The sequence below is a fragment of the Prunus dulcis genome, chromosome 1 (assembly GCF_902201215.1).
Source record: "Prunus dulcis chromosome 1, ALMONDv2, whole genome shotgun sequence".
Classification (NCBI taxonomy): Eukaryota; Viridiplantae; Streptophyta; class Magnoliopsida; order Rosales; family Rosaceae; genus Prunus; species Prunus dulcis.
In genome coordinates, this window is record NC_047650.1 from 4,381,444 (window position 1) to 4,405,923 (window position 24,480).

The 24,480-nt window shown below is 36.4% G+C and overlaps 3 protein-coding genes across 5 annotated transcripts; all 3 read left to right on the top strand.

Annotated features, from left to right (window-relative positions):
- The first annotated feature begins 4,158 nt into the window (after positions 1-4,158).
- LOC117625176 (purple acid phosphatase 23) lies at positions 4,159-9,103 on the top strand. 2 transcript variants are annotated; one of them, XM_034357018.1, is made up of 10 exons: positions 4,164-4,693; positions 4,803-4,994; positions 5,364-5,700; positions 5,842-6,059; positions 6,227-6,417; positions 7,349-7,630; positions 7,871-7,993; positions 8,281-8,331; positions 8,404-8,521; positions 8,679-9,103. In XM_034357018.1, the coding sequence occupies exons 1-9, from the start codon at positions 4,429-4,431 to the stop codon at positions 8,461-8,463; spliced, it is 1,719 nt and encodes a 572-aa protein (XP_034212909.1). In that variant the 5' UTR covers positions 4,164-4,428; the 3' UTR covers positions 8,464-8,521; positions 8,679-9,103. The 2 variants fall into 2 exon arrangements, with proteins under 2 accessions (XP_034213522.1, XP_034212909.1); XM_034357631.1 differs by lacking the exons at positions 8,281-8,331; positions 8,404-8,521; positions 8,679-9,103 and having other exon boundaries at positions 4,159-4,693; positions 7,422-7,630; positions 7,871-7,984.
- Positions 9,104-10,688: 1,585 nt separating this feature from the next.
- LOC117629150 (probable voltage-gated potassium channel subunit beta) lies at positions 10,689-14,630 on the top strand. The gene is made up of 4 exons (XM_034361657.1): positions 10,689-11,531; positions 12,836-12,979; positions 13,233-13,397; positions 14,250-14,630. The coding sequence occupies exons 1-4, from the start codon at positions 10,953-10,955 to the stop codon at positions 14,361-14,363; spliced, it is 1,002 nt and encodes a 333-aa protein (XP_034217548.1). The 5' UTR covers positions 10,689-10,952; the 3' UTR covers positions 14,364-14,630.
- Positions 14,631-16,150: 1,520 nt separating this feature from the next.
- Positions 16,151-22,268, top strand: LOC117616706. Of its 2 annotated transcripts, none has more exons than XM_034346100.1 (10): positions 16,151-16,270; positions 16,445-19,199; positions 19,273-19,620; positions 19,709-19,795; positions 19,886-20,038; positions 20,237-20,400; positions 20,482-20,629; positions 20,846-20,968; positions 21,085-21,172; positions 21,952-22,268. In XM_034346100.1, exons 2-10 carry the CDS (start codon positions 16,956-16,958, stop codon positions 22,137-22,139), a joined length of 3,543 nt encoding a protein of 1,180 aa, XP_034201991.1. In that variant the 5' UTR covers positions 16,151-16,270; positions 16,445-16,955; the 3' UTR covers positions 22,140-22,268. The 2 variants fall into 2 exon arrangements, with proteins under 2 accessions (XP_034201991.1, XP_034201992.1); XM_034346101.1 differs by having other exon boundaries at positions 16,647-19,199.
- Positions 22,269-24,480: the final 2,212 nt, after the last annotated feature.

The following is a 24,480-nucleotide window of genomic DNA, read 5'->3' on the forward strand; positions in this document are numbered from 1 at the left end:
TTCAGAAGTAATCATCGTTTTTACCCGACTCATGTGCCTCTATCATTTTGCACATAAATATTCCAAAAGAAGATAAAGAAACTATCAAATACTGTCAAAATTCTTATTTGGTGAGTCATGGTTGACAAGATTCAACCAGAGGAAAAACTTCAAATTAGTCATTGATTGCAATTCGCACTGATTTGCAATATATACTTTCTTATATTGATTGAATCGACAACGACAAACTTCAACACAACACAACACGCGTTAATTTGAAATACACTTTTGTTGTATAATATTAGTTAATTAGTTTTTAGTTTTGTGATATTGAGTTAAAGTCGAGCATTTTATAATTCAAGTAGTTAAAAGTATTTATTTAAATTTTAAATTTTATTTTAATTAACTTTTGATTTAGTAGTACTTATCTCTCGTTGATCAATGAAAAAAAAGAAGTTAAAGGATGAATTAGAACTCGATTGGATGTGGTGTTTTTAGGGTGTTGAAGCTTGCATTTCTGTTTTCTCTATAAAAACAAACTAAAGAACAATAAATTCCCTTTTGCGGTGGAAGATGTAGAGCACATAAATGACTAACAGCTGTAGAGTGCTGTATCTCAAAGGGGGATGTGGTGAGTACATTCAAACTAAACCGTATAACTTGGGTCAAGTAAACGTACGGTAGCCATACCAACCATGCATGCACTTTGGCCTCCTTCTGTGTCGGTGTATGAGTTAAATTGTCGCCTTTTTTCTTGTCTTTTTTCTCTGGTGCTGGTGCTGGTGCTGGTGGTGGGTGTGGGTACTGAACTGATTGAATTAATTTAAGACCGAAAATATTGAAAAAAGAAGAAAACACTGTGGATGCAATTCCCACCGTCATGTTCCACATGTATTATTAATGTATACATCAAGTGTGGCTTTTGAAAGCATTCACATATAAGAAAGAGCAGAACAACCGTATAATTGCTTGTCCTGTAAAATGTACGTATTGTACGTACCCTTTGGATTAAAGGTATATTTATGGTTGGTTTCCATCTTGTCAATTCTCACTCCAGCTTATGCTTATAAATAATAAGTACATGCATAATCTCGAGCAGCAATGTCTGCATGTGTTTCTAAGAGCGGAACCAGGAATTTTTCAATGAGTAAGTTAGTTAAAGTTATTAGCTTAAACTTTAATGATTAGTCTTTTTGGTACTTACAATTTCTATAGTCTTTTTAGAAATAAAAGTAAACATTAAATCATATAAACCACACTAGTTCATAGTTTTATAGACTAATTTTCAATAAGTTTTAACATAAACCAAATAAGGATTAACACCATAGTGGATTGAACATCTAAGGCTTTTTATCTGGATTGACCTTAGGTCCCTTCATGTATTCATATCATACATGAAAAATTATTTTATGTAAAAATATTAACTAAGTATAAAAAATGGTTTTTGAATAATCATTTTCTCAAGATAAATTTTGGCAGCTTTTATTTCTCACACATGAAATAAGAAAACTTGATTTTATGGGATTTTAGTATGAAGTATATATTGACTTAATGAGCCATCATTTTTAGCCTAAATCATATTTTACACTAAAATCGATTTTCATATTTTGATTTGGTGGGAATTTGATTTTCTAGTATTTTTATTTGAATCCAAATTGGGGGGAATTCCTTATTTACATTGTGAACTTAAGTAAATAGAGTAATATAAAAATAAATGAAAGTGAAAGGACAAAGACATTTACTTAAATGTTGAAAATGGAAATAAGGTACTTTGTACACCTGGAGTGCACCACCACCAGTTGAGCAAATGGGTAATTTGAAGCATCTACAGTGGTTTTTTGGGTGATGGGAGATGTAACTGCACCTCTTTGCGCCTTAATAAGTTCGCCACTGATTGGGCCAATATTGAAATCAAGTTAAATATATATGGTTGTAGCCCTTAATGTGGTTCCGCCCTTGTGTGTTTCATTGTCTGCAAAAAATTAGGGTTTAGAATGGGCTAAAGAAAGCTCAAGTAGTGAGTAATTTATGATTTCGATTAAGCTCGGTTTGTGACCTCTTGCTCGATTGATTGGGTTGTGCTTGGGGTTTCATGTTTGTAAATTTCTTATTTTAGCCATACCAAAGAAAAAAAAAAAGATTAAGCTCGGTCCGGGGAGAAGACTTTTGTCTCCCAACTTACGTGTAGTTCTATCTATATATTGTTCTAAGGCATTTGTAGCATTGTGGACAATTTTAAAACAAAAATTCAAATTGATCGGTTAACACTTCTTTCAAGTTGGAGTCGTGAGGATTCAGATCGAAGCTGTCGTCTAATATTTTTCAGTGAATTCAACAATCAAGTGGAAAAGAAGATGGAACAAGTATATATCTAAAATCCCTTGTCTCTCTCTCTCTTTGTCTCGTGCATGTTATGCTATCGAGTCTCTCATCCCAAGTATGAGCGCAAGTTTTGCATGTAGGGCGGCGTGCACGCATGTAGGCAAATGGAGCCCACAAAGGGTCCTACTCACATGATTTCACGTGCACTCTGCAAACATTAAAATAAAATTAAAAATAAAAAAGATCACCACAATTCCATCTTCTTTGATTGTTTTGGTTGACACTTACACATGCAATGCAAAAGTATCATCCTAGCTCACGCATTCTCCCACCTCGTCATGACCTAATTGTCAAATATTTCCCAAATCTTCGACACGTCTCTTTCTTTTTTTTCCCTTAAAAAATAAAAGAAAACCTGATTTATTCAAAACATGGTTAATTAATTAGGAGAATTATTTGTAAAAGAAAAAGAAGAAGTATATACTTACCTTTTACACTACTATATAAAATCAAATTGTTAGTGTAATGTTTTATATTTTGAAAATATTATCGATTTATCTAATTAGAAGAACCTTTCATATGATTCCTTCTATCATTGAGTATAATGTTACAAAATAAACTTAAAGGCGTGTAATCACTTTACATTTTGGTGTCAGATCTCTATCACCATTCTTTTTACTGGTTCTTCATGTTTGGAATAAGTCGCAGAAACTCTTTAGGTTTTCTATGTAGTTTTCACCTCTAATTTTGTGAGAATTTTTCATCTATCATTTGTGAGAACTTTCCACTTTTCCTTTGTCAGAGTTTTGTTATGGCTTGGCTTTTTTTAAGTTTTATCTATTTTTGATTGTTCAGAGTTTGCACTTTTAGTTGGGATGCCTATGCCAAAATATTTTTGATCTTGCATGATGATTAGTGGAGGAGCCTATTAATTTTGATGTTAGATTACTCTGTTATTGTAATGGCCCTTTTTGGTTAGTTTGTATTAGCCCTTTATGATTAATGACTTTTTTTACTTGAATTATGAATAAAATTACAAAATTTCTTTATAAAAAAAAAAAAGAAAAAGAAAAAGAAAGGCTTGTAATCAGTTGTAAACCTCATGTACTTTGTAAATTTGACAGCTTTTAGATCAAAAAGTATTTTAAAGATTATAAATACAACAAAACAATGAAGTGTAAGTAATGTGATTTATATAAACTTTTATAGGTAATAACCATTTGGTTTAGTGGCATCCGATCTCTAAACACGTAAAGATTTAAAATTTTATGTGTTATGTGAAAAAGAAAAGGATTAAAAGTTCTAAATCCACATGTCAAGCCCAATACTATTGAATAAAAACTGGACATCTAGGCCAATATGTAAGAAGAAAGGTGAGCCCAGATAGTTGAGTGGTAATTTCTAGGGCCATAGCTGATGAGCAGCGACCTACACTTTCCTCCTCGGCCTGTGGGCTCTTCGCAACCCCAACCCACACTCGTTTTATAGGTCATTTATTTTATCCTCCCTATTTCTACTAAAATCATGTGGCAAAGCTATTATTAAACTCATTAATATGAAAGGAAGAAATGGTCATTTTCGTTGACAAAGATGATTCTCCTCATAATATTATAGGTATGTTCACGTTATGAATAAAATAGTCAACTTTTATTGGACGGATCAATGACTATTTATATGTAAGGAGCGAATCAAGATTCTAAATTTTTTGACATGAACCAACCAAGGTTTTCAAAAATCGGGGCCAAGCAATGACATTGACACCACCTACGCTACCCCATAACCGCCCCCCTTATATGTGTATTTACGTGTATTTAGCGAATCAAGGTTCTGAGAGGTGACAGCGGAACGGCAAGCAGTGGAGAAATAAAGACAAACAGAAGAAGAAGATTTCGTACACTTCCTTCCATTGCAATTTTGCATGAACCACTCTCTACGGCTACTCTTTCTTTAGATAATCAATAATACCAAAAACAACGAAAGAAACAGAATATTCCCATCACCAATCTCAAAGATGCCAAATCTCATAATCACTACTGAACTCTTTCCTTCTCTTCATTCCCAGCTTGAATTCTGAACCTTCATCAACTTTACAAAAAAAGAAGCAGCAGAAAATACAGAATTAATGTTATGCAGAGCTGTAAGCTATGGATGATCACTTTGATCATTTTACTGATTGTAACAAAGATGGCAGTGGCTCAATCTCCCATTCCCACAACTCTAGAAGGCCCATTTGAGCCTGCAACGCGGCGTTTCGACCCATCACTTCGTCGAGGCAGCAATGACTTGCCTATGGACCATCCCAGGCTGAAGAAGAATGTGACTTTGAATTTCCCAGAACAGATAGCACTTGCAATATCCTCACCTACTTCCATGTGGGTTTCTTGGGTTACTGGTACTTATCTGTGCAAATTGAAATTCTGAGTGTTTTGTGTTGTTTTCTTGCTTTCTTTGTTTGGTTGAACGGAATTGATGAACTGGGTTGGTTGGTTTTTTGGGGTCAGGGGATGCTCAGATTGGGAAAAATGTGACACCACTTGATCCTTCCAAGGTTGGGAGTGAGGTACGCTATGGAAAAGAAAGTGGGAAGTATGAGAGTGTGAAGAAAGGGGTTTCAGTTGTTTATAGCCAATTGTACCCATTTGAAGGCCTCTTGAATTACACCTCTGGCATCGTTCATCATGTGAGGATTGATGGTATGGAAACCTTTTGATTATTATATAAATTTTTGATTGTGTTTTGTTTATACAATTGAATTGCCAATACTATTTTGAAAATATTAAGTACCGAATGCGAAAAGAATTCCGGTTGATTATTTTATAAGTTGGAGAGAAGAGAGATACAAATATTTTGGCGAAGCAAAATTTGTGCTTGATTCATAATGGAGTTGATGGTTGCTCAATTGGGGCCTTTTAGATGAAATTAGCTCTGTTTCATCATAGTGTTAAGTTGTTAACAGAGTGAAACTTGATATCATCTCCAGAGGATGGTCATTTAGTTACCTAATGAGCACCTAGAAGATGATAAGTGGAACAAAATATGAAGAGCTCTCTTCTTTGTTGTAGGTCTTAAACCAGGAACAAAATATTATTACAAATGTGGGGATAGCTCTATCCCTGCTATGAGTGAAGAGCATGCCTTTGAAACTTTACCAATGCCTAGCCAAAGCACATATCCTCATCGAATAGCTGTCGTTGGAGATTTAGGGCTCACAAGCAATACCAGTACAACTATTGATCATTTAATCCAGAATGATCCTTCAATGATTTTAATGGTTGGAGACTTAACCTATGCAAATCAGTACCGTACCACTGGTGGGAAAGGAGCTTCATGCTTTTCATGTGCATTCCCAGATGCCCCTATCAGAGAAACATATCAACCCCGCTGGGACGGGTGGGGAAGGTAAACTGTCTGAATTAGTGTGGATCTAAATGCCTTTGCATCCTGTTTCACTTTTATGAATTTTGATATCTGAACCATTTGTGATTCTGCTTCTCTTGAATTCATTGAAATCCTATTAACATGGTCGAAATGGAAGCTCAGGTTCATGGAGCCTTTGACCTCAAGAGTTCCTATGATTGTTATTGAGGGCAACCATGAGATTGAGCCCCAAGTTTCCGGCATCACTTTCAAATCCTATTTGACAAGGTTCGCAGTGCCTTCAGAGGAATCTGGCTCTAAAAGTAACTTCTATTACTCTTTTGATGCTGGAGGAGTACATTTTATCATGTTGGGAGCATATGTTGACTACAATGCTACTGGTAATTGATGCCATAGCCTTTCTAATTGATAAATTAACTGCTGCTAATTACAAATGAGTTTTGAATGTTAGTGTGTGGTGCTGCAATGCTAAATTATCAAAATGTAATACTTCCTCAGAATCTTTTGTTCTTAATTGTATGCAATGTCCTATCACTGCTCATTCCAGGTGCTCAGTATGCTTGGCTTAAAGACGATCTACATCAACTAGACCGGACAGTGACCCCGTGGCTGGTAGCTGCATGGCATCCACCTTGGTATAATAGCTACTCTTCTCATTATCAGGAATTTGAATGCATGAGACAAGAAATGGAAGCCCTACTTTATCAATATGGTGTTGATATAGTTTTTTCTGGTCATGTAAGTTTAAGTGGATTCTATCTGTAGTCATTTGTTATCGATATGCTTACTTATTTGGAAAATTTCTTTCTGTAGTTTAGCTTTGATGTATCTTCTGTGCTTCAAATACTTTCAGAAATTAGTATGTTATTTTCTATTGATGTCAAAGAACACGTACCTTTGGCTCTTCCCTGAAATTGAAAAAACCTGAAAATTTGCTAATTGCATATTAGGCCACAATATGCTTCTGTGGTAGCAATATATATTATGGAAGGCAGGTATATAAGTTAGTTGACATGTGATCTTTAGGAAAAAGATGAAAAAGAAAGAAGATCAAGTGTACATTTCCATCCATCTCAATTGTACTAATCTTCTCTGCCATGGAAGTTGGTTAATGAAGCATTCATAAAATTTTATTAATTTTTGAACTGGAATTCTTCCAGAAGTAAACACATGATTTTTATTGGTAAATAAGTACATCTTATTCATTGTAACGAACTTATACTGTATGATTACGCCCCCAAAAAAGAAACACTTGTACTGTGATGCATGATCTAATTAAATTCCTTAAATAAATAAGTTCTACTACAACTCATATCTTTCATGACATCAATATTTGGTGATCTTTCATCCGAAAGCACCAAAGTTTGTTGCTCAAAGTGAAAAAAAAAAAAAAAAAAAAAAGAAGCCTAAGTTGCAGGTTCTTACTCAATGCCCCAATAAATGGGAAATTTCTACATGCATCTGATTAATAATAATTACAGAGATTTAATTCCAATTTGGTGTGGCAGACATGAGATTCTTGATTAGGATCATCATTGTAGGCTAGATACAACAGTAGTAGGCAATTCAAAGAGGCCATAGAAATGAAACTGGAAAAATACCTTAGGTTCTTATTGTTGGAACAAATTTCTATTTTGATGCTGAATGAGTGCAATATGCTTCTTTTAAGGTCCATGCCTATGAACGGATGAATAGAGTATATAACTACACGTTGGATCGATGTGGGCCTGTTTACATAACAGTTGGAGATGGTGGAAATATTGAGCAAGTTGATGTTGATTTTGCTGATGACCCTGGAAAGTGTCCTTCAGCTGGAGACAACACACCAGAGTTTGGAGGGGTTTGTCATTTGAACTTTTCTTCAGGGCCTGCTAAAGGCAGTTTTTGTTGGAACAAACAGCCAGAGTGGAGTGCATTTAGAGAAAGCAGTTTTGGACATGGCATACTTGAGGTATAATCTCAGTTTCTAATATTCTGCATCGTTTTTTACTTCCCTAGTAAAACAAACTTATCTACACGATGTTTATTGATTAGTTTGGCCATGATTAGCAAATGTAAATGTTTGTGTATTTGCTTCAGAGGTGCAAACCATGAAAGTAGAGGAGCTAAGCGCGATCTTTCGTGAAACTTCATTCTTTCTGAGCTACACTTTTATAGAGATCTTCCATGACCCTTTTATATCTAAATGCAGGTTGTGAATTCTACATACGCTCTCTGGACTTGGCACAGAAATCAAGATACATATAAGGAAGATAGCCATGGTGATCAAATATACATTGTGCGACAACCTGAATTGTGCTCCCCATCTGTAAAGGTGATTTCTTAGTTCAACACTAAAACTTTTTTACACCGCTGAAACTTGTCATTTTCACTGTTGAATTGGGTTAGCAAAACATGTTCTAACTGTACAGAGTTGAAAAGTTTCACAATGGCTCAACTTAGGTGGTGGCTTGATCTTTAGCTATGTACAGAAAAATTTGTGTAATTTTTATTTGTTTCCATGGCCATAAAAAGATTTGCAATAACTTACTTTCATTTTGATCAATTACTCCTACTTTCACACTCACTTTTTTTTTTAAATCATCCTTCTCAAACTACCAGCCATCAGTTTTTCCCTCTGAGTCCTCACTCTCTGCTGCAATGCACTCTCTGGTAAGCTCCTTTTTCCATCACTTCTTCACTATGATAAGAAGACATTCTTAAATTCAAATTTTGGTCTCCTAGGTGCTCTCTCTCTCCTTGCCACTCTTGGGAATGTTTTCTCTCCTCTCCTCATCCAAGTAGTCTCTTTCGCTCTGCAGCTGTGCATCTGTGCATTTGTGCTTTCTCTTTTAAATCTCAGGTAAGTTCACTCTCTGAAATTATAATTCTATGTCCTTTTCTTATTATTCCTAGTTTTTGTCTGACAATTGGTATCTTATCTATTTATTTATTGCCTAAACGGCTCATAGGTTTTTGATCTGACTGTCGGCTTAATTTCTTGTTGTTCACTGCTACAGAAGCTTCCAAAATGGATAGATTGCCTCAATTGTTCTTTGTATAAGATCATTCAAAATGGTGGTTAGATGAAGATAGCCTCAATTGCTTTTGTGCCATGGTGAATGTTAAGAATGGATTATGAGAATGATTAGCAAATGTAAATGTTTGTTTGTGCCATGATAAAGCTGTTTGTGGATGCAGTTTGGCTCTTCAAATTTGTTGGATAAATATGAATTTTAAGAGAAATTAAGCCCCAGATTGTTTAAAACAATGGATTCCATAGGCTTAAAGGATGGTCTTGGAATCAAGTCTTCACATTCCAAGTTAGCCTGTCTCCTAGGCATGAAGGATAGTATCCAAAATTATAATATCAACCCTAATATGTATATCTGCAGAATTGATTGATGGAATGGAAAATGGTGTGAGATGCCACCATCTTGGGATCTATAACACGAATACGTATGTAGACAAGTTGCTGGACTTGGTAACGAAACATATATATGGTTTCTCTAAATGAAAATGTTGAGAGTCGATGCCCATGCGGGGAACTAAAGGCCTTTTTATTTTGATTTAAAAAAAAAAAGAAAAAAAAAAGAGAGTTTATTGGAAAAAAAAAACAAAAACAAAAAAACTTCATGGTGTCAATTGAAAAATTGGAACTGCAAGCGTTTGCATTTGTACTTCCTAGTCCCTATACATTTAAAATATATGAATATTTAAAGAATATTGCTGCACTGCTATATGCGTGGCTATACTTTCAAAATATATACGAATATTTTAACAGTATAGCTGATCGGCTATACGTTCTAAATATATACAAATATTTTAAACGTATAGTCGCGCGGCTATACTTTCTAAATATATACGAATATTTTAACCGTATAGCGGTGCTAAATTTATTTAAATATTAACAATATAGCCGCGCGACTATACTCTCTAAATATATATATATATATATGAATATTTTAAAAGTATAGCCGCTCGGCTATATTGCACAAAATGGTTTTCTTTTTTGTAATATCTTAGTCTTTTTTAAATTACTTTAATTAGTAATTATGTTTTAATTATAATTTATTTAGTGAATAATTAGTATTTAAATATTTTACTAATTTCATAAAGTACTTAATAAATAATAAATAATTATTTTAAATTATTGTATGGACTTTGTTTTTTATTTATTTATATACAAAATTAGTTTTTTTTAGTTTAATATTTTCGATTAAGTAATATTTTGATTTATTTAATTATATTTAATTATTATTTATGTTTTAATTATTATTTATTTAATGAATAATTAGTATTAAATATTTTAATTAATTTCATAAATTACATAATAAATACTAATTAATTATATTTACTCATCTTAAATAATTTTTTGGACTTTGAAATTATTTTTAAATTTTGAATATATTTTACTTTCAAAGCACATAAGCAGCTTTTCTAAAGGGCTACGTTTGGAGTTTGACTTGGGCTGCAAAATTCAGTTGGGCTTACCATGACTAGAGATTCTCAGATTTTCCCTCAGACAAATAAATATATTTCTTCTTCTTCTTCGTACCATCACCATTTTGCTGGCAATAATAAACCTCATGAGAGCAACTCCAGCGTGCCCGGGCAAAGGAGGGGTTTGGCCCAAAACAGACTTCCAGCGAACAAATGTTGCACGGGTTGTGGGTGGGTTCCACAAGTCTGGGTTGGCCCTCAAGCAAAACCAGCTCTCAGTCTAACCTGGGTTTCCTGACGTCAACGATGACGTCAGCAACCAAAAAATAATTTTAAAAAATCTAAAAAATTTTAAAAAATACTAAACTTTTCAGAATTTTTTAAAAATAAATACTTAGTCATATTTTTCACTTTCCACACTAAAACTCTATACAAATTCCTCTCTTCATATCTCATGTGAATAGTGGTTGTCATGGCAATGGGTGGAAACACACTTTGCTTTTTGCAAGGGCAGCCACTATTCACATGAATAGTAGCTGCCCTAACCCTCTTGCCATGGCAAATGGCAAATGGACGGAGTTGCTCTAATTATTAGTTTCCAAATCTTGATTAGCAGGCATTTATTTATTTGAAATATATAAATAAAGAAAGCCGAAGAACATCGAAAGCATTATTCGCTCTGTCCAAAAGAAAACGTTTGGACCTCCCACATGCCTTCTAGATCTCCACGCAAATAAAACCCACGTGTCCTCCTCTTCATCGTCTTCATAAGGGTAAATATACCTTCCTCCTCCTCTGGAGCTGAACATTTTGACTCACCCTCTCTCTCACTCAATTTCAACTGCAATTCAATGTCGTCGAACAATATGCAGTACAAGAATCTGGGCCGCTCGGGGCTCAAGGTGAGCCAGCTCTCGTACGGAGCATGGGTCAGCTTCGGCAACCAGCTCGACGTCAAGGAGGCCAAGTCTCTCCTCCAGACCTGCCGAGACCACGGCGTCAACTTCTTCGACAACGCCGAGGTCTACGCCTCCGGCCGCGCCGAGGAGATCATGGGCCAGGCCATCCGCGAGCTCGGATGGAAGCGCTCCGACGTCGTCGTTTCCACCAAGATCTTCTGGGGTGGGCCCGGCCCCAACGACAAGGGCCTCTCCAGAAAGCACGTCGTCGAAGGCACCAAGGCGTCGTTGAAGAGGCTGGATATGGATTATGTTGATCTTATCTATTGCCACAGGCCGGATGTCACTACGCCGATTGAGGAGACGGTGAGGGCTATGAACTATGTGATTGATAAGGGTTGGGCTTTTTATTGGGGGACCAGTGAGTGGTCGGCTCAGCAGATCACTGAGGCTTGGGGGATCGCCGAGAGGTTGGATTTGGTGGGGCCCATTGTTGAGCAGCCTGAGTATAATTTGTTGTCCAGGCACAAGGTTAGTGGGTTTTTATTGTTTTTGATATTTGGTTTGTGGTTGTGCCCAGATGGGGAATATGTTTGGCTTTTTCATGAGGGTTTGTGGAATTTGCCAATTTGGTGTCTTTAGTGTGTACCCATTGATTAGATGTGAAGATTTATTCAATAATTCTGAAGAAAAAACAAAATTGTTGGTTCGATTAAATAACAGTCCCACCCAAAGTAAAAAAAAAATTGTTGGTTGGATTATGTATGTGATGTAGTTTATGGGTTTTGATTTGGTGGTGGATTTAGTGTTATAACTGTTATGTGAAAGAGGGTTGCGTTCATTTCAGTTTTAGGATGAGATGCAGTTGGTTGATCACTTGGTAGTGCGTTTTCTTTAGAAATAAAGATAATTGATGTTTTTGATAGGAGGGAGTGGATATTTGATGATTGCATTTTAGACTTAGTGGCTGATGTTTACATAAGCAGATGCTAAGTATCCCTTGATTTAGTACCCAGTCGTAGTCACCAGAGAAGACTGGTAATGAGCAAGGTCACTCGCTCATTTACCATTAAGTAAAAACTTCACATATATAGAGGTTCTCTTAAGTTTTAACTAATTTGAATATGCAGAAGTTCATATTTTTATTGGTAACCCCATTTTTGCCAGTTTTCATTCATTGCTAACTTTCCTTCCACCTTTCTTCCCTTCTTTGAAGCTGAAATCCCTGTACAACAGGGACTGAAGCAACTCTTCCATAACCGTATATTCATTCAGTTATGCCACTAGAATGGCAGCATCCTTCAAACTTCATTTCTCATTTTCATAGCTGTGTTCTATATTATTGTTATTTCCTTGTCATGGGCCATGAAATTAAATCAGTAGCAACTTAGCAAGAGATGAGTATTCCTTGTAAATGATCTTTAATGATTTTCTGTTACCCTCTCTGTATTGAATGAATTTATTGGTTCTTGGAACCTAGAAAGCTCTTATCTTTAGTTCTAACCAACAATCAAGAAATTATGATTTCAATTGTTGTGCTATCTCTAGCTCAATGCTTTATCTTAAACTCTCTGGCATTTCTACTCATCCATATGTTTCATTTATTACTATATTTCAGTTGACGTCCGTGCCAGTTACTTGGGCTTATATTTGTATGGATTTTTTTTTTCCTGTATGTATAGTATACTCCAATAACTGCATGCCTTTATATTTACTGATGATATCTGTCCCTTTTATGGAGAAGGGAAACAGCAACGGATGGATTTTGTTCTCTCTCTCTCTCTCTCTCTCTCTCTCTCTCTCTCATGATTACTTCAACTATTACATGGGTGCAGGTTGAGTCTGAGTACCTCCCACTGTACACCAACTACGGTCTGGGTCTTACCACTTGGAGCCCGCTTGCTTCTGGTGTGCTCACTGGAAAATATAACAAGGGAAATATACCACCTGATAGCCGATTTGCATTGGACAATTACAAAGTAAGATTTCAATTAATCACTATGATAGCTCTGTTCCTAAGTACATGCATTGTTGAATTAAAAAACTGCTGTATTCTGTATTTTGTGTCTCTTCAAAATCAATAGAGGAGTATTATTGAGATCAATCTTTTAGTTTCATTTTTTATTTATCGTATTATCATAAATTATCTTTCTGGTGTTGAAGTTGAATATATTGTTATACTTTTTTCTTCTTTATGGGTAGGACATTAACTTTTTGACTTATGCCTTGCAGAATCTTGCTAGTCGATCACTGGTTGATGAGGTGCTGAAAAAGGTTAATGGTCTGAAGCCAATTGCAGATGAATTAGGTGTACCATTAGCTCAACTTGCAATTGCATGGTGTGCTGCTAATCCTAACGTCACATCAGTTATTACTGGTGCTACAAAGGAGTCCCAGGTTTGTTTTCAAAATATCACATCTCTGAGAGATAATATTAAGGCTGTGATTCTTTGCTACCATGCATGTGCTTGATCTGCTTGTGTTGGGCTATTATTCAACTGTATGAAAATTTTCATCTCCGTCTGTGTCATGCCTCCAAAGAGGTCTGAACGTTATTTTTCATCTTAATAATGGTTTTCAATGAATGTTGTTATTCCTGTTTTTGTGAGATGTGGTGGGCATTACTATTGTTCCTTTAGTTTGACTGTGCTCTTCAAGAAATGATTTGTTGATCTTTGAGTGGTCCTATCAGTTTATCTGGAATTTTATATGTAGGATTCAAATTTTAAATATTAATAGTTTAAATTAAAGTATTGGCATTTTGTTTACTTCTTATGTTTTAAGTTTATTGCAGTTATTCCCGCCTGCCATATATTCCTGATTTGGTATTTATGATTTTCATATTGTGTTATGTGAAGCCTACCAAGTGAATATAATTTCTGCAATCCATGGGCCTACTGCCATACTCTTATTCAGTAGGTCATTTTTCATATGGAGGGTAAAATGTTGGTTAAAATATGCCAGTTCCAGTAATTTGTTGTGTACAACATTCTTAAAATAGTGGTCATTTACAAAGTGTGATGCTGTCAACGTAGGCTTCCCAGATCTTTAAATCCACTAAACATCTAACAATCTGAAATAGGTAAACAAGCGTGAAGCATTCCATTGTGAAGGGAGAACTCCATTTGTTGGAAATGATGATACTGTAGAAGCAAATAGAGTTTTTATGTTCTCCCATTCCCACTAAAACGGTGGGCAATAGCAATGTCATCTGTTTATAGTGACCAAAAGCTGTTATCGTCTATGCAGATTCAAGAGAACATGAAAGCTGTAGATGTAATCCCTCTATTAACTCCCGCTGTGATGGAGAAGATTGAGGCTGTTGTTCAAAGCAAGCCAAAGCGTCCAGAGTCATATAGGTAAACACTGTATATTTATGGGCTCCACGTATTTCTGCACATTACACAGCAGACTATGATCTTCAAACAGACAGAAATTTAAACTTATGCCTTTGTATTGTCGTCAGTTAAATTGTCTGATATTCTTTCACGTCAATGCTCGGACTATTCCCTGGATGCAATTTGTATGGTGTTTTAGCAATGAACTTGTCTGTTTTCCAAAAACAAAAAATTAAAATTTTTTTGATGTATTGTGGAATTGGGTTTAAAGAGATTTTAAGATTGTGATAAATTGCTTGTATTTAATGTTTTGGATTTCTATATCAGCTGATTCATCTGAGCCATTTTGAATTTTTATAAACATTTGGTATCCAACTGCATGGTTCAGCAAAAGAGATGGGGTGTGATGTGAATGGGTTAAGTTGTACGAAAGGCATGCTTTCCAAGTTGATAGGTACCAACACTTCAAAGGACTCTAAAACTAAGGGTGGAGTAATATTGACCTCTTCCAAAATCGTCTGTATTTTTATTATTTTTTTTGTCCGAACCAAACTAGTCTTCATAACCAGAAACACCATCCTCAAGCATAGCCCAACTGCACTCCTTTTGAGTCTCGGCATTGATCTTAAGCTCTCTGGAGTTTTCTTTCTCGGCATCGATCTTAAACTCGCTGGAGTTGTCTTCCACGGGAAGGTACAACCTGGACTCCGAAGTTGTCATCCTTGGATTTGCAATAAGCAGTGAGGTCGTGCACCTCCCAAAAGCAACCGGCCATATCTTCTTCCACCAAGCCTACTTTGCACCTCCGACCAAGGAAAAAATAGGATTAAACAAGAGAAAAAGAGCCCTTACAAATGCTCTAATTGATGACCTAAAACCCTGGTAATAGCTCTTATTTTAGACACAAGGAGTTAGTTTCTTTAATCACAAATTAAGTGCCAAAACTCAAGAATTCAAAAGGGCTCAATCTTTGTGGAGGGCTTGAAGCTCCAATAGCAGCGGCCACTAGAACAAAAAAAAACACAAAAAATAAATCTTTCGAACCAAACTCATTACAACAAAAGTGTTAATCAACTTAAAAGGAAAGAGTTATTAGCACTTCAAAATAGTCATCTTGCACCTTTTCTTTCTTTCTTTCTTTCTTTTTGACTAAGGGAGTGCATATTAAAAATTTTAACATGTTAATAACAGTTCCCAACTTAAATACAAACAAAAAATATATAAAATTCAAATAATCTAAAATTATTTATTTAAATGTGATAATGCATGGGCAACGGGATCTAACTCATTAGAAAAAGATTTTAACTTGTAGACTAGTGGTCTCATGTTCGAACTTCATAACACCTTGTGAAATCCACCTCTATTTGTAGTTTAGATTATCATTTGTAATTTAAAAAAAAAAATTATAACGATGCATGAGGTTGATTTTAATAGCCTGTCCGAGGCCTAAAAGCCTCACACTTCGGTCCATGAATTTCAGTTTAACTCACATTCTATTTTTGTATATATTTCTGTTTATCTTATTTTGTGTATCAAAATGGCTTTGCCGTGAGATCTTTTAATCAAAAGCAAGAACGAAAAGAAAGAAAGAATGAAAAGAAAAAGATAAAAAGAGAAAGAAAAAAAAGAAAAAAAATAGAGATTCATAAATTAGTTTAGCAGTTAGGCCTATTCCTTTCCCTCCATTCCCTGTATTGATGCCGCGTAATCCTTTGTATTGTTTGTCGTTTCAACTCCGACCCTTATGCAACGTTCTCTCTCTCTCTCTCTCTCTCTCTCTCTCTCTCTCTCAAAACCAACAAAACCCCAACCCAAATCCATTTTTATCTTTTTTGTTTCTTTCTGATTTGACCCAAAATGTTGAAATACCAGTGCACCAGCCCTTAAGCTTTGATTTCAAAGCTTGATCAGCGCATTTTTACAACCATAAAGGTACCCATTTTGCTATTTCTTTTCTTTTCCATGTTCATGTTCATTTTCTTTTTGCATGTTCATGTTTGAGCTTTCATTCTCATGTTCTCTTAAATACTTGATGACAAGATGTTTGTCAAAAGTACAAAGCATAACCATGGAAATTTGGGTTGGTTTTCTTAATTGTTTGGTTAGGTGGAAAGGTAAGCAATATTGGGTTGGTTTGGTTATTGCAAATGCGTTCTTCATTGAGAATCAACTCTATGAAAATCTTTGCACCTTTCTTTTTTGGGGGCTATCTTTCATTATGGAATTGAGGAACCTGGTAATGGTTAATTTTCCACAAATGCATGATCTTGTTGGTTTTGGATGTTCTTGAATGGTAACTTTCATAAAGACAGGAAGTATGGAGATGACCCATCAAAGACTTCGTACACAGTTTAGTAATCTGGCATTCAATGTCAAGCTCACTGCGGCTTTTGTTACAAAAGAAGAATTTTTTGAAGATATATGATGGAGGCTAGAGAGTGTTTATAGGTGCATCATGGGATGAGTTTTTATATAGAACAAGTTTTTTGTGTTTAGTATTATGTACTTCAATTTGGAGAAGCAGATTTTTAATTACTTGTCATCAAGGATCTAAAGCTTGAAAGCCAGAGAATGCTCATATGTGAAGCCTCAAATGAAGTAAACTCCTTTTGAGACCATGACTAGTGAGGCTCCTGGTACTTCTGGTCAACAGTTCTGCAAAGATACAATAAATCATGATCGAAGTAACAAAAGTGCTGCAGATGACAATGAAAATCATATTTGTGCACAGACTGGTGAGGAATTTTCAGCGGAGTTTCTGCAGGATCGTATTTCACAAAGAAGATTGGCCCCAGTAGTGACTGGCGTTGATCAGCGCCAGTCGAAAAGAGTGGGTTTTAATTTAAATAAAAACCATAAGCTTGTTTATGAGGATCTCGCTGGTGTTGTTGGGATAAGGAGAATAGATTCTGACTGCAGTTCAGAATTCTCAGATTTTAGTCCAGTGGCTGCTACAGGCTTTGTGGCTGACATAGAGAAAAATGTTTATCCTAGTAACATAAGCAGATACCACTGGGAATATGGTGCTATTGGGCAAGTATCAGGTAAGTTTTCGGATGAAGTTAATCGTGATCGGGTTATTGGAAAACCAACTACTCCACCTCTTTATGTACTGGAATCCCCTCAGTCATACCATCCTTATGGTCAAGTATTTTCTGAAGGTTCTTTCTCTTTCAAAATGAAATTTCTCTGCAGCTTTGGGGGAAGAATATTACCAAGGCCAAATGATGGGAAGCTCAGATATGTGGGTGGAGATACACGGATTTTATCTATTCGCAAAGGCACCAATTTGGAGGAACTAATGAATAAGACTTTTGCAATTTGTAACCAACCTCACACTATTAAGTACCAACTTCCTGGTGAGGATCTTGATGCACTTGTATCTGTGTGTTCGGATGAGGACCTTCATCATATGATAGAGGAATATCTTGAGCTAGAAAGAACTTCTCAAAGATTGCGGATCTTTCTTGTTCCTTTAAATGAAACTGAGAGCCCAAGTTCTGTGGAAGCAAGGGTAACGCATCCAATTGGTGCCGACTCCCAATTTGTTTTTGCTGTTAATGGCATGCTAGACCCAAGTCCTCGGAAAAGTTCCAGTGGGCAAAGTTTGGCCAGTCAGACTAGCCAGTTTGGAAATACCTCGGATTATAGTCCAACTTTTCGTAGAGAATCTCCTACAGCCACATATTTAGAGACCAAAGATTATAGTCCCAGTTCCTCAAATGTGGTGGGAACATTAACTAAACCTGCTCCTCAGTTCCTAGCCACTCTTCAGATCCCAAAGAAGTCTTTTAATCACTCCCCTCCCATATCTCCTGTTCCACTACAACATAGAGATCCCAAGAGTTCTAATGTGCAGTTTTATTTGGATCGACCATATTGTGATGGTAACGGAGGCATTGCTCCTTCTGTTATGGAAAAACTTCCATGTGACAATACCTATTATCTGGATGCTGTGGGCTATAATGAAAATCTTCATCATGGGCCTCCAGTGTTGAATTACCATCATCATAACAAATACTTGGCTGAAACTTCCCGGACAAGAAAGTCCCAGAATGTGCACTCCCACAATCGTAGCTTTAGTGAGAATTCTGTGCCTTCTCCAAAGTATGGTCAAGGTGGTATGAACTCTGAGAGACTTGTGCCTCTGGAAAAGGCCCTACATTCTGAAAAGTCTGTTTCTCATCCTACAGTGGGATTATTTTCAGGGTCTGCTGATAGAGATGCTTCTCATCACAGAATAATGCATGCAGTACTTTCTGACTCTCAGTTGCAGGAACATGTTCAGAGGTCCTCAGAAGGAGAAGTTATCTCAGTGTCCTCATTGAAATGCAGAAGAGCAAAATCACCTTCACTGAAGATGCAAAGATCCTCGCAAGAATGGCCTGTGCAACAGGAAGACATGGTTGATGGGAAACATGAAATGGTTGAATACAGTAATCAATTCACAATCAGGAAACCTGACCAATGTAAGGAGGAACAAGGTCTGGGGATGTTGAACCTGACAGACAGGAATGACACTTGTGCTGATAAAAACTGGAACAACTTTGAAGGAAGTGTTGATGATATATCAAATGATACTGTCATGGAATTTAAGAAGGTTAAAAATGTGAACTGCCTGAGCAGTGTTTCCTTATCTTCAGATGATTCACAATTCCCCAGAGGTGGGGTTTCTGGTTTACCAATTTCTGAAAATGAAGGTTCTAAAGATACTATGGGTCGCCAAGGCTACGAATTTGACACAACTTCTCAGTTTTTTCTTAGGAGCCAAAGTTGTACAAGGGATCAGCAGTGTGCTACAACTGAGAGACTAAGTGTGACACCAGGGATCAGCAGGGTTGCCACTCAGGAATTCTTAGATGTAAGTATTTTTCCCTTTGCAGATCTGTAAAAAATATTTTCTGAATATTCTTAATAAGTTCTACCTATTTCAGAAATTGGCTACAAGTGCTGCTTCAGACGGAGAATATTCTCCCCTTGACAAGGACCCTGTGAATTATCCTGAGTATGTGGTCGAAAACGTAGGTCTTAGCAGACAGTCTTCTGAGGTAACCAAGTGTGACGATGCTATCCCTGTCCAGTCACAGTGCTTGGATAATCATCATGACAACAAGGCGACGGAATCAGTAGTTGTTGAGGACTTAACTAATAGTACACCACCAGGTATCCCCTCCTCTAAAGTGGCCTATCATGTCTCAAATATAGAAGATGAGGACAGTGATGAATGTTCGTCTCCTAGAGAAATAGACACAGGAAGTACAGCTCCAGAATCTGATGACAAGGTAAACATACTCCTTATTAAATTTAAGCTAAGATTTTTATGGTGATGTGTCTGGTGGTAAACTTAATCTCCTATCCTCTATTTTATAGGGTGTGACAGCTGATGGCAATCATAGGCATGAAACTATTAGCGATGTTGCAATAGCTGAAATGGAAGCGGGCATCTATGGTTTGCAGGTTGAGAACGACTATCTTGATGGATTTATGCATGATCTGATATTACTTATCTCTTCTCAGCATATGATGGATGCTTAATTTGTTTGGCAGATCATAAAGAATGATGATCTCGAAGAACTGCAAGAGTTAGGATCTGGTACATATGGAACTGTCTATCATGGGAAGTGGAGAGGAACAGATGTTGCTATTAAAAGAATAAAAAAGAGCTGTTTCTCCGGCAGATCATCGGAGCAAGAGCGACTGGTGAGTCCCCGAACTCATTAGTGTTCAAGCAGTGGAGTTTCTTATCTGTTTCAGTTCTGGTTGTGATTTTCATGTGCTAAATTGATGTTACAGCTTCCCATTCCTTGAAGTATATATAAATGGCTTGGGGTTAAATGTAGATCCAACAGTTTAAGATACTTTTCGCAATGAAAATGAAAAATTCACTTGTTTTGGCAGACTAAAGACTTCTGGAGAGAGGCAAAGATTCTGTCCACCCTTCACCATCCAAATGTTGTAGCATTTTATGGGGTGGTGCCTGATGGGCCTGGGGCAACATTGGCAACTGTAGCTGAATTTATGGTGAATGGATCACTGAGACATGTCCTAATAAGGAAGGATAGGTTAGTTCATCCATTTTTCTTTCGTTCAATATATCCTTTAACTTGAAATAGATTTATGTAGTCTGTTGATTCTTTCTGCAGAGTGCTTGATCGTCGAAAGAGGCTCATAATCTTAATGGACGCAGCTTTTGGCATGGAGTATTTGCATTTGAAAAATATTGTCCACTTTGATTTGAAGTGTGACAATTTGCTTGTTAATCTGAGGGATCCTGAACGTCCCATATGCAAGGTAATTGGTGAAAAACAATATTTTGCATACCTTCCCCTCTTCCATATTTGTTTTGACAGTGGATTTAAACTTAATTACTAGTTTTGGTATATTTCTCAATGAGCTGTTAACAATTGGTTGTTTCAAAAAATCCATTTTTTATTCACTAGTCAGGAATGCCTTTTCGTATATAGGATGCATTATACAGTTCTCCTAGGGTGGTTATCTGCTTTGCAGGTTGGAGATTTTGGGTTGTCAAGAATCAAACGCAACACACTAGTATCTGGTGGCGTACGAGGAACCCTTCCGTGGATGGCACCAGAATTATTAAATGGAAGCAGTAACCGGGTCTCCGAGAAGGTTAGGAATTTAGAATATAACCGATCACTTTTGCCAGGGAGATTGAGCAAAGTGGAATCCGAAGCCAAGCATGCCTGATTCTTAACCTGATCATTTTGGTGTTCCTTCTTTAATAGGTTGATGTTTACTCATTTGGTATTGTAATGTGGGAGATCCTGACTGGGGAGGAACCGTATGCTAACATGCACTGCGGTGCTATCATAGGTAAGTTATTCTAGCCTAATGCTTAAATGTTTGTCTCTTCTAAGTTCATTCTTAAGCCTCCTCAAGAGACTCCTTTCTGAAAAACTGATGTCCTTGGAAGGCAACTCATGATGGAATAACTCCCTGCAGTTTCAATGTATGAGACTGCCAGTGGGAAAATGTAGTAATTAGAATTTGAGTTCATTTGATTGTTTGGAGGTAGCCACTTCTTGAAACTTACTTCAACTACTCCAGCGAGAATATGAACCGTGCTCTAGTAACTCTTACCATACATTTTCCAGTACCAAGAATGTATGCCTTCAGCATTTCCTACATAAATATCCGTACATCCCTTCTCATGACTGATTGAGGATAAGTAATTCAATCCTCAATTTTTTCTGGATCAACCTTCTTGGGAAACAATTCAATGAGTTATACTTTTATACAGTGTTAAGAAATTAAAAGAATTTACTTAGATTCTCTTGACCACTTCAAATCAGAAGAGTTTTGACCTTCATGTAGATCTAAGAAGAAACCTAAGCTTCTCCTTCATATTAAAAAGTGATGTCAAAGTTGACGTATTGTGAAATGTTTCATTTTGAGGATAGCTATATGTTACCAAACCATGCCTGATAGAACCTTGTCTTTGCCTATGCCTTATTCCTTGCAACATGGTCTTCATTTCAAAAAGATTTGATTTGTTATTTATTTACCAGGATTTGTAGCCATAACATTGTCCTTTTTGGAAGTTTTTCTTACAAATTTTGACAAATTTTTGTTTTATCGTCTTTTCATTGTAGGGGGAATTGTAAATAACACACTGAGGCCTCCTATTCCAAAGCGTTGTGATTCTGAGTGGAAAATTTTAATGGAACAGTGCTGGTCACCGGATCCTGCTGATCGCCCGTCATTCACAGAGATTACACACAGGCTGCGTGATATGTCAACGGCACTCCAGAAAAAGCGCCCTAATCTTGCAAGTAGATGAAACTTAAATCCCTCATGTAAGTCAGACTCACTAACATAGAAACAGTTTCAACACTTAGTATAATTAATATTCCTGTAAATTTTGATCTTCATAGACTGAATACATGAATGAAATCTATAAATTTTTCCATTGGTTGCAATTATAACATATGGCTCCAGGTAGCCCGGACCTTTTGAATATCCTTAAGTCTTAACACTGCCCGGTCTTCTATTAAGTGGTCATTCCCACTCCAGAAAACCCAATAACATCCCCGACATATGTCTGTGAACCTTGAATTAGTTGACTTGGGCATCAAGATACCTAGTTTTAGGGCCTTACACTATAGTGCAAAATTCCTGTACTGACCAATATGAATCAACTGAAATGATTTTAGTCGATTGGCTCACGGCATACCTTTCGTGACCAAGAAAAAAATCATACGCCCGCCCACACACACACGCACAAAGCTGAGAGATCTGTTAAACTTTCTCCGTCAGAGTTGGAGCTCCATAGGTGTTAACCAAACCAGTGAATGTAAAAATTTATACTCAAGGAAAGACACATGCAGAAAAACATGCATGGATTCTTTAAGCTGATCTTGTAAACTTCAAATATGATGAAAAAGACGAAGCTTTTTGAATTTGAAAATTCATTTTATCAACAATATTTAATGACAAGCGGATATTTATGTTAATCATGATGATATGATAATTATCTCACCAGAATCGTCTCACTTTTTTTTCTTCTTCAAACAACAATAGAAACAATATGTTTAATCTGTTCTCGAATTTTTCCCCATGAATTTATCTCGGTGAAGTCACTTTTGTTGAAAAAACTTTCACTACCATTTTACAGTTGCAATGGGTTTCTTTGCAACGATGAATTATTTCTTTTATACTTGTATATGTAGTTGTTGGGATGACTTTTGCATTGAAGAACCGAAGACAAATTTCGTAGTTTATTAATATCCTTGACATGTGAATGGGAGGTTTGAGATCTTTCTTTCGTTCTATCTAATATATTAAGTAAACTTCGCAATCGATTTCCAACCTCCATTCTCATAGTCTTTGTCCTGCAAATCATGTGTAAGCATTGTGAAAAATAAATAAATAAATAATTTTTTTAATACAAGCAATAGTCTAAACTACAAGAGGAGGGAGTTTCTCACACACACACTACCAAGATGCCATGGGGGTTCCAACCTGGGACCATTGATCTGCAAGTGACAGACCCAAGATTTCAAATTGGGGTGGGCTAAATTTATCTTACCCACATAGCTATTAAACTTGAGAGTACTAAGTGAAATTCATTGATAACAAAATACTACACCTAATCATGATGACATAATTTGATTTTAAAACTGAAAAAGTGTAATTTTATACTAAATCATAGTCCCCTTTCTCCCAAAAAACACTCTTAAAGCCTTTTCCACCTTGAGGGGGGAAGAAGCCATTGTTCTTCCCCCCTCTCATCTCCTCTCTTCTCTTCCTCTCTTCCTCCTTTCACCTCTTCCCCCATTTTCAAAGACAAAGGGTTTTCCCTATTTGTCTTAGTTTTGTTATGATTTTCATCCAACCATTAGTGGCGGCTGCGGCTTAGCGTCGGATCTTCACATGCATTTCGGCGTCAAATCTCCACCACCATCTTTTTTGCAATTTCTTTATGTTTGGAATAAGTTGTAGAGACTATTTAGGTTCTCTGTGTAATTTTCACCTCTCCTTTTGTGAGAGTTTTTCATATCTCCTTTGTGAGAGCTCTCTCCTTAGTGAGAGTTTTATTTGTATTGCTATGGCTTAGTTTTTTCAAGCTTTATCTCTTTTTTATTATTCTAAGTTTGCAATCTTAGTTGGGATGCCTATGCCAGAGTTTCTTCAATCTTGCCTGATCGTTGGTGGAGACATACCTGATTTTCTTAATTTTGATATTAGACCGCTCTGTTATTGTAATAGCCCTTTTGTGGCTAGTTTGTATTGGCCCTTTGTGGCTAGTGGCTTTTTTGGCTGAATTATGAATGCAATCATAGAATTTCTCAAAAAAAAAAATTATGATGACATAATGAGTTTTACCCCTCAAAATACATCTAGTACATATAGTTCTTTTATATTTTCTACGTGCAAGGGCATGTGAAGTGAAGAGGGGTTATTTTTTACCAAAAAAGAAAATTAGAGGGGTTGTTTTCGACCAAAAAATAAAAGAAGCAGAGGTTTTTTGTGTTTGGCCCTTGGCCCTTTTTGTACCAAAAAGAAAAAGAGAGAAAAAAAGGTGGAGGGGGATTATGAGAGTGCAGTGCAGGGCTATTCATTGGGTGCGATGGGTGTATCTTTTTAGGCGTAAAAAGACAAAGTCACTTGGGCTATAGCAC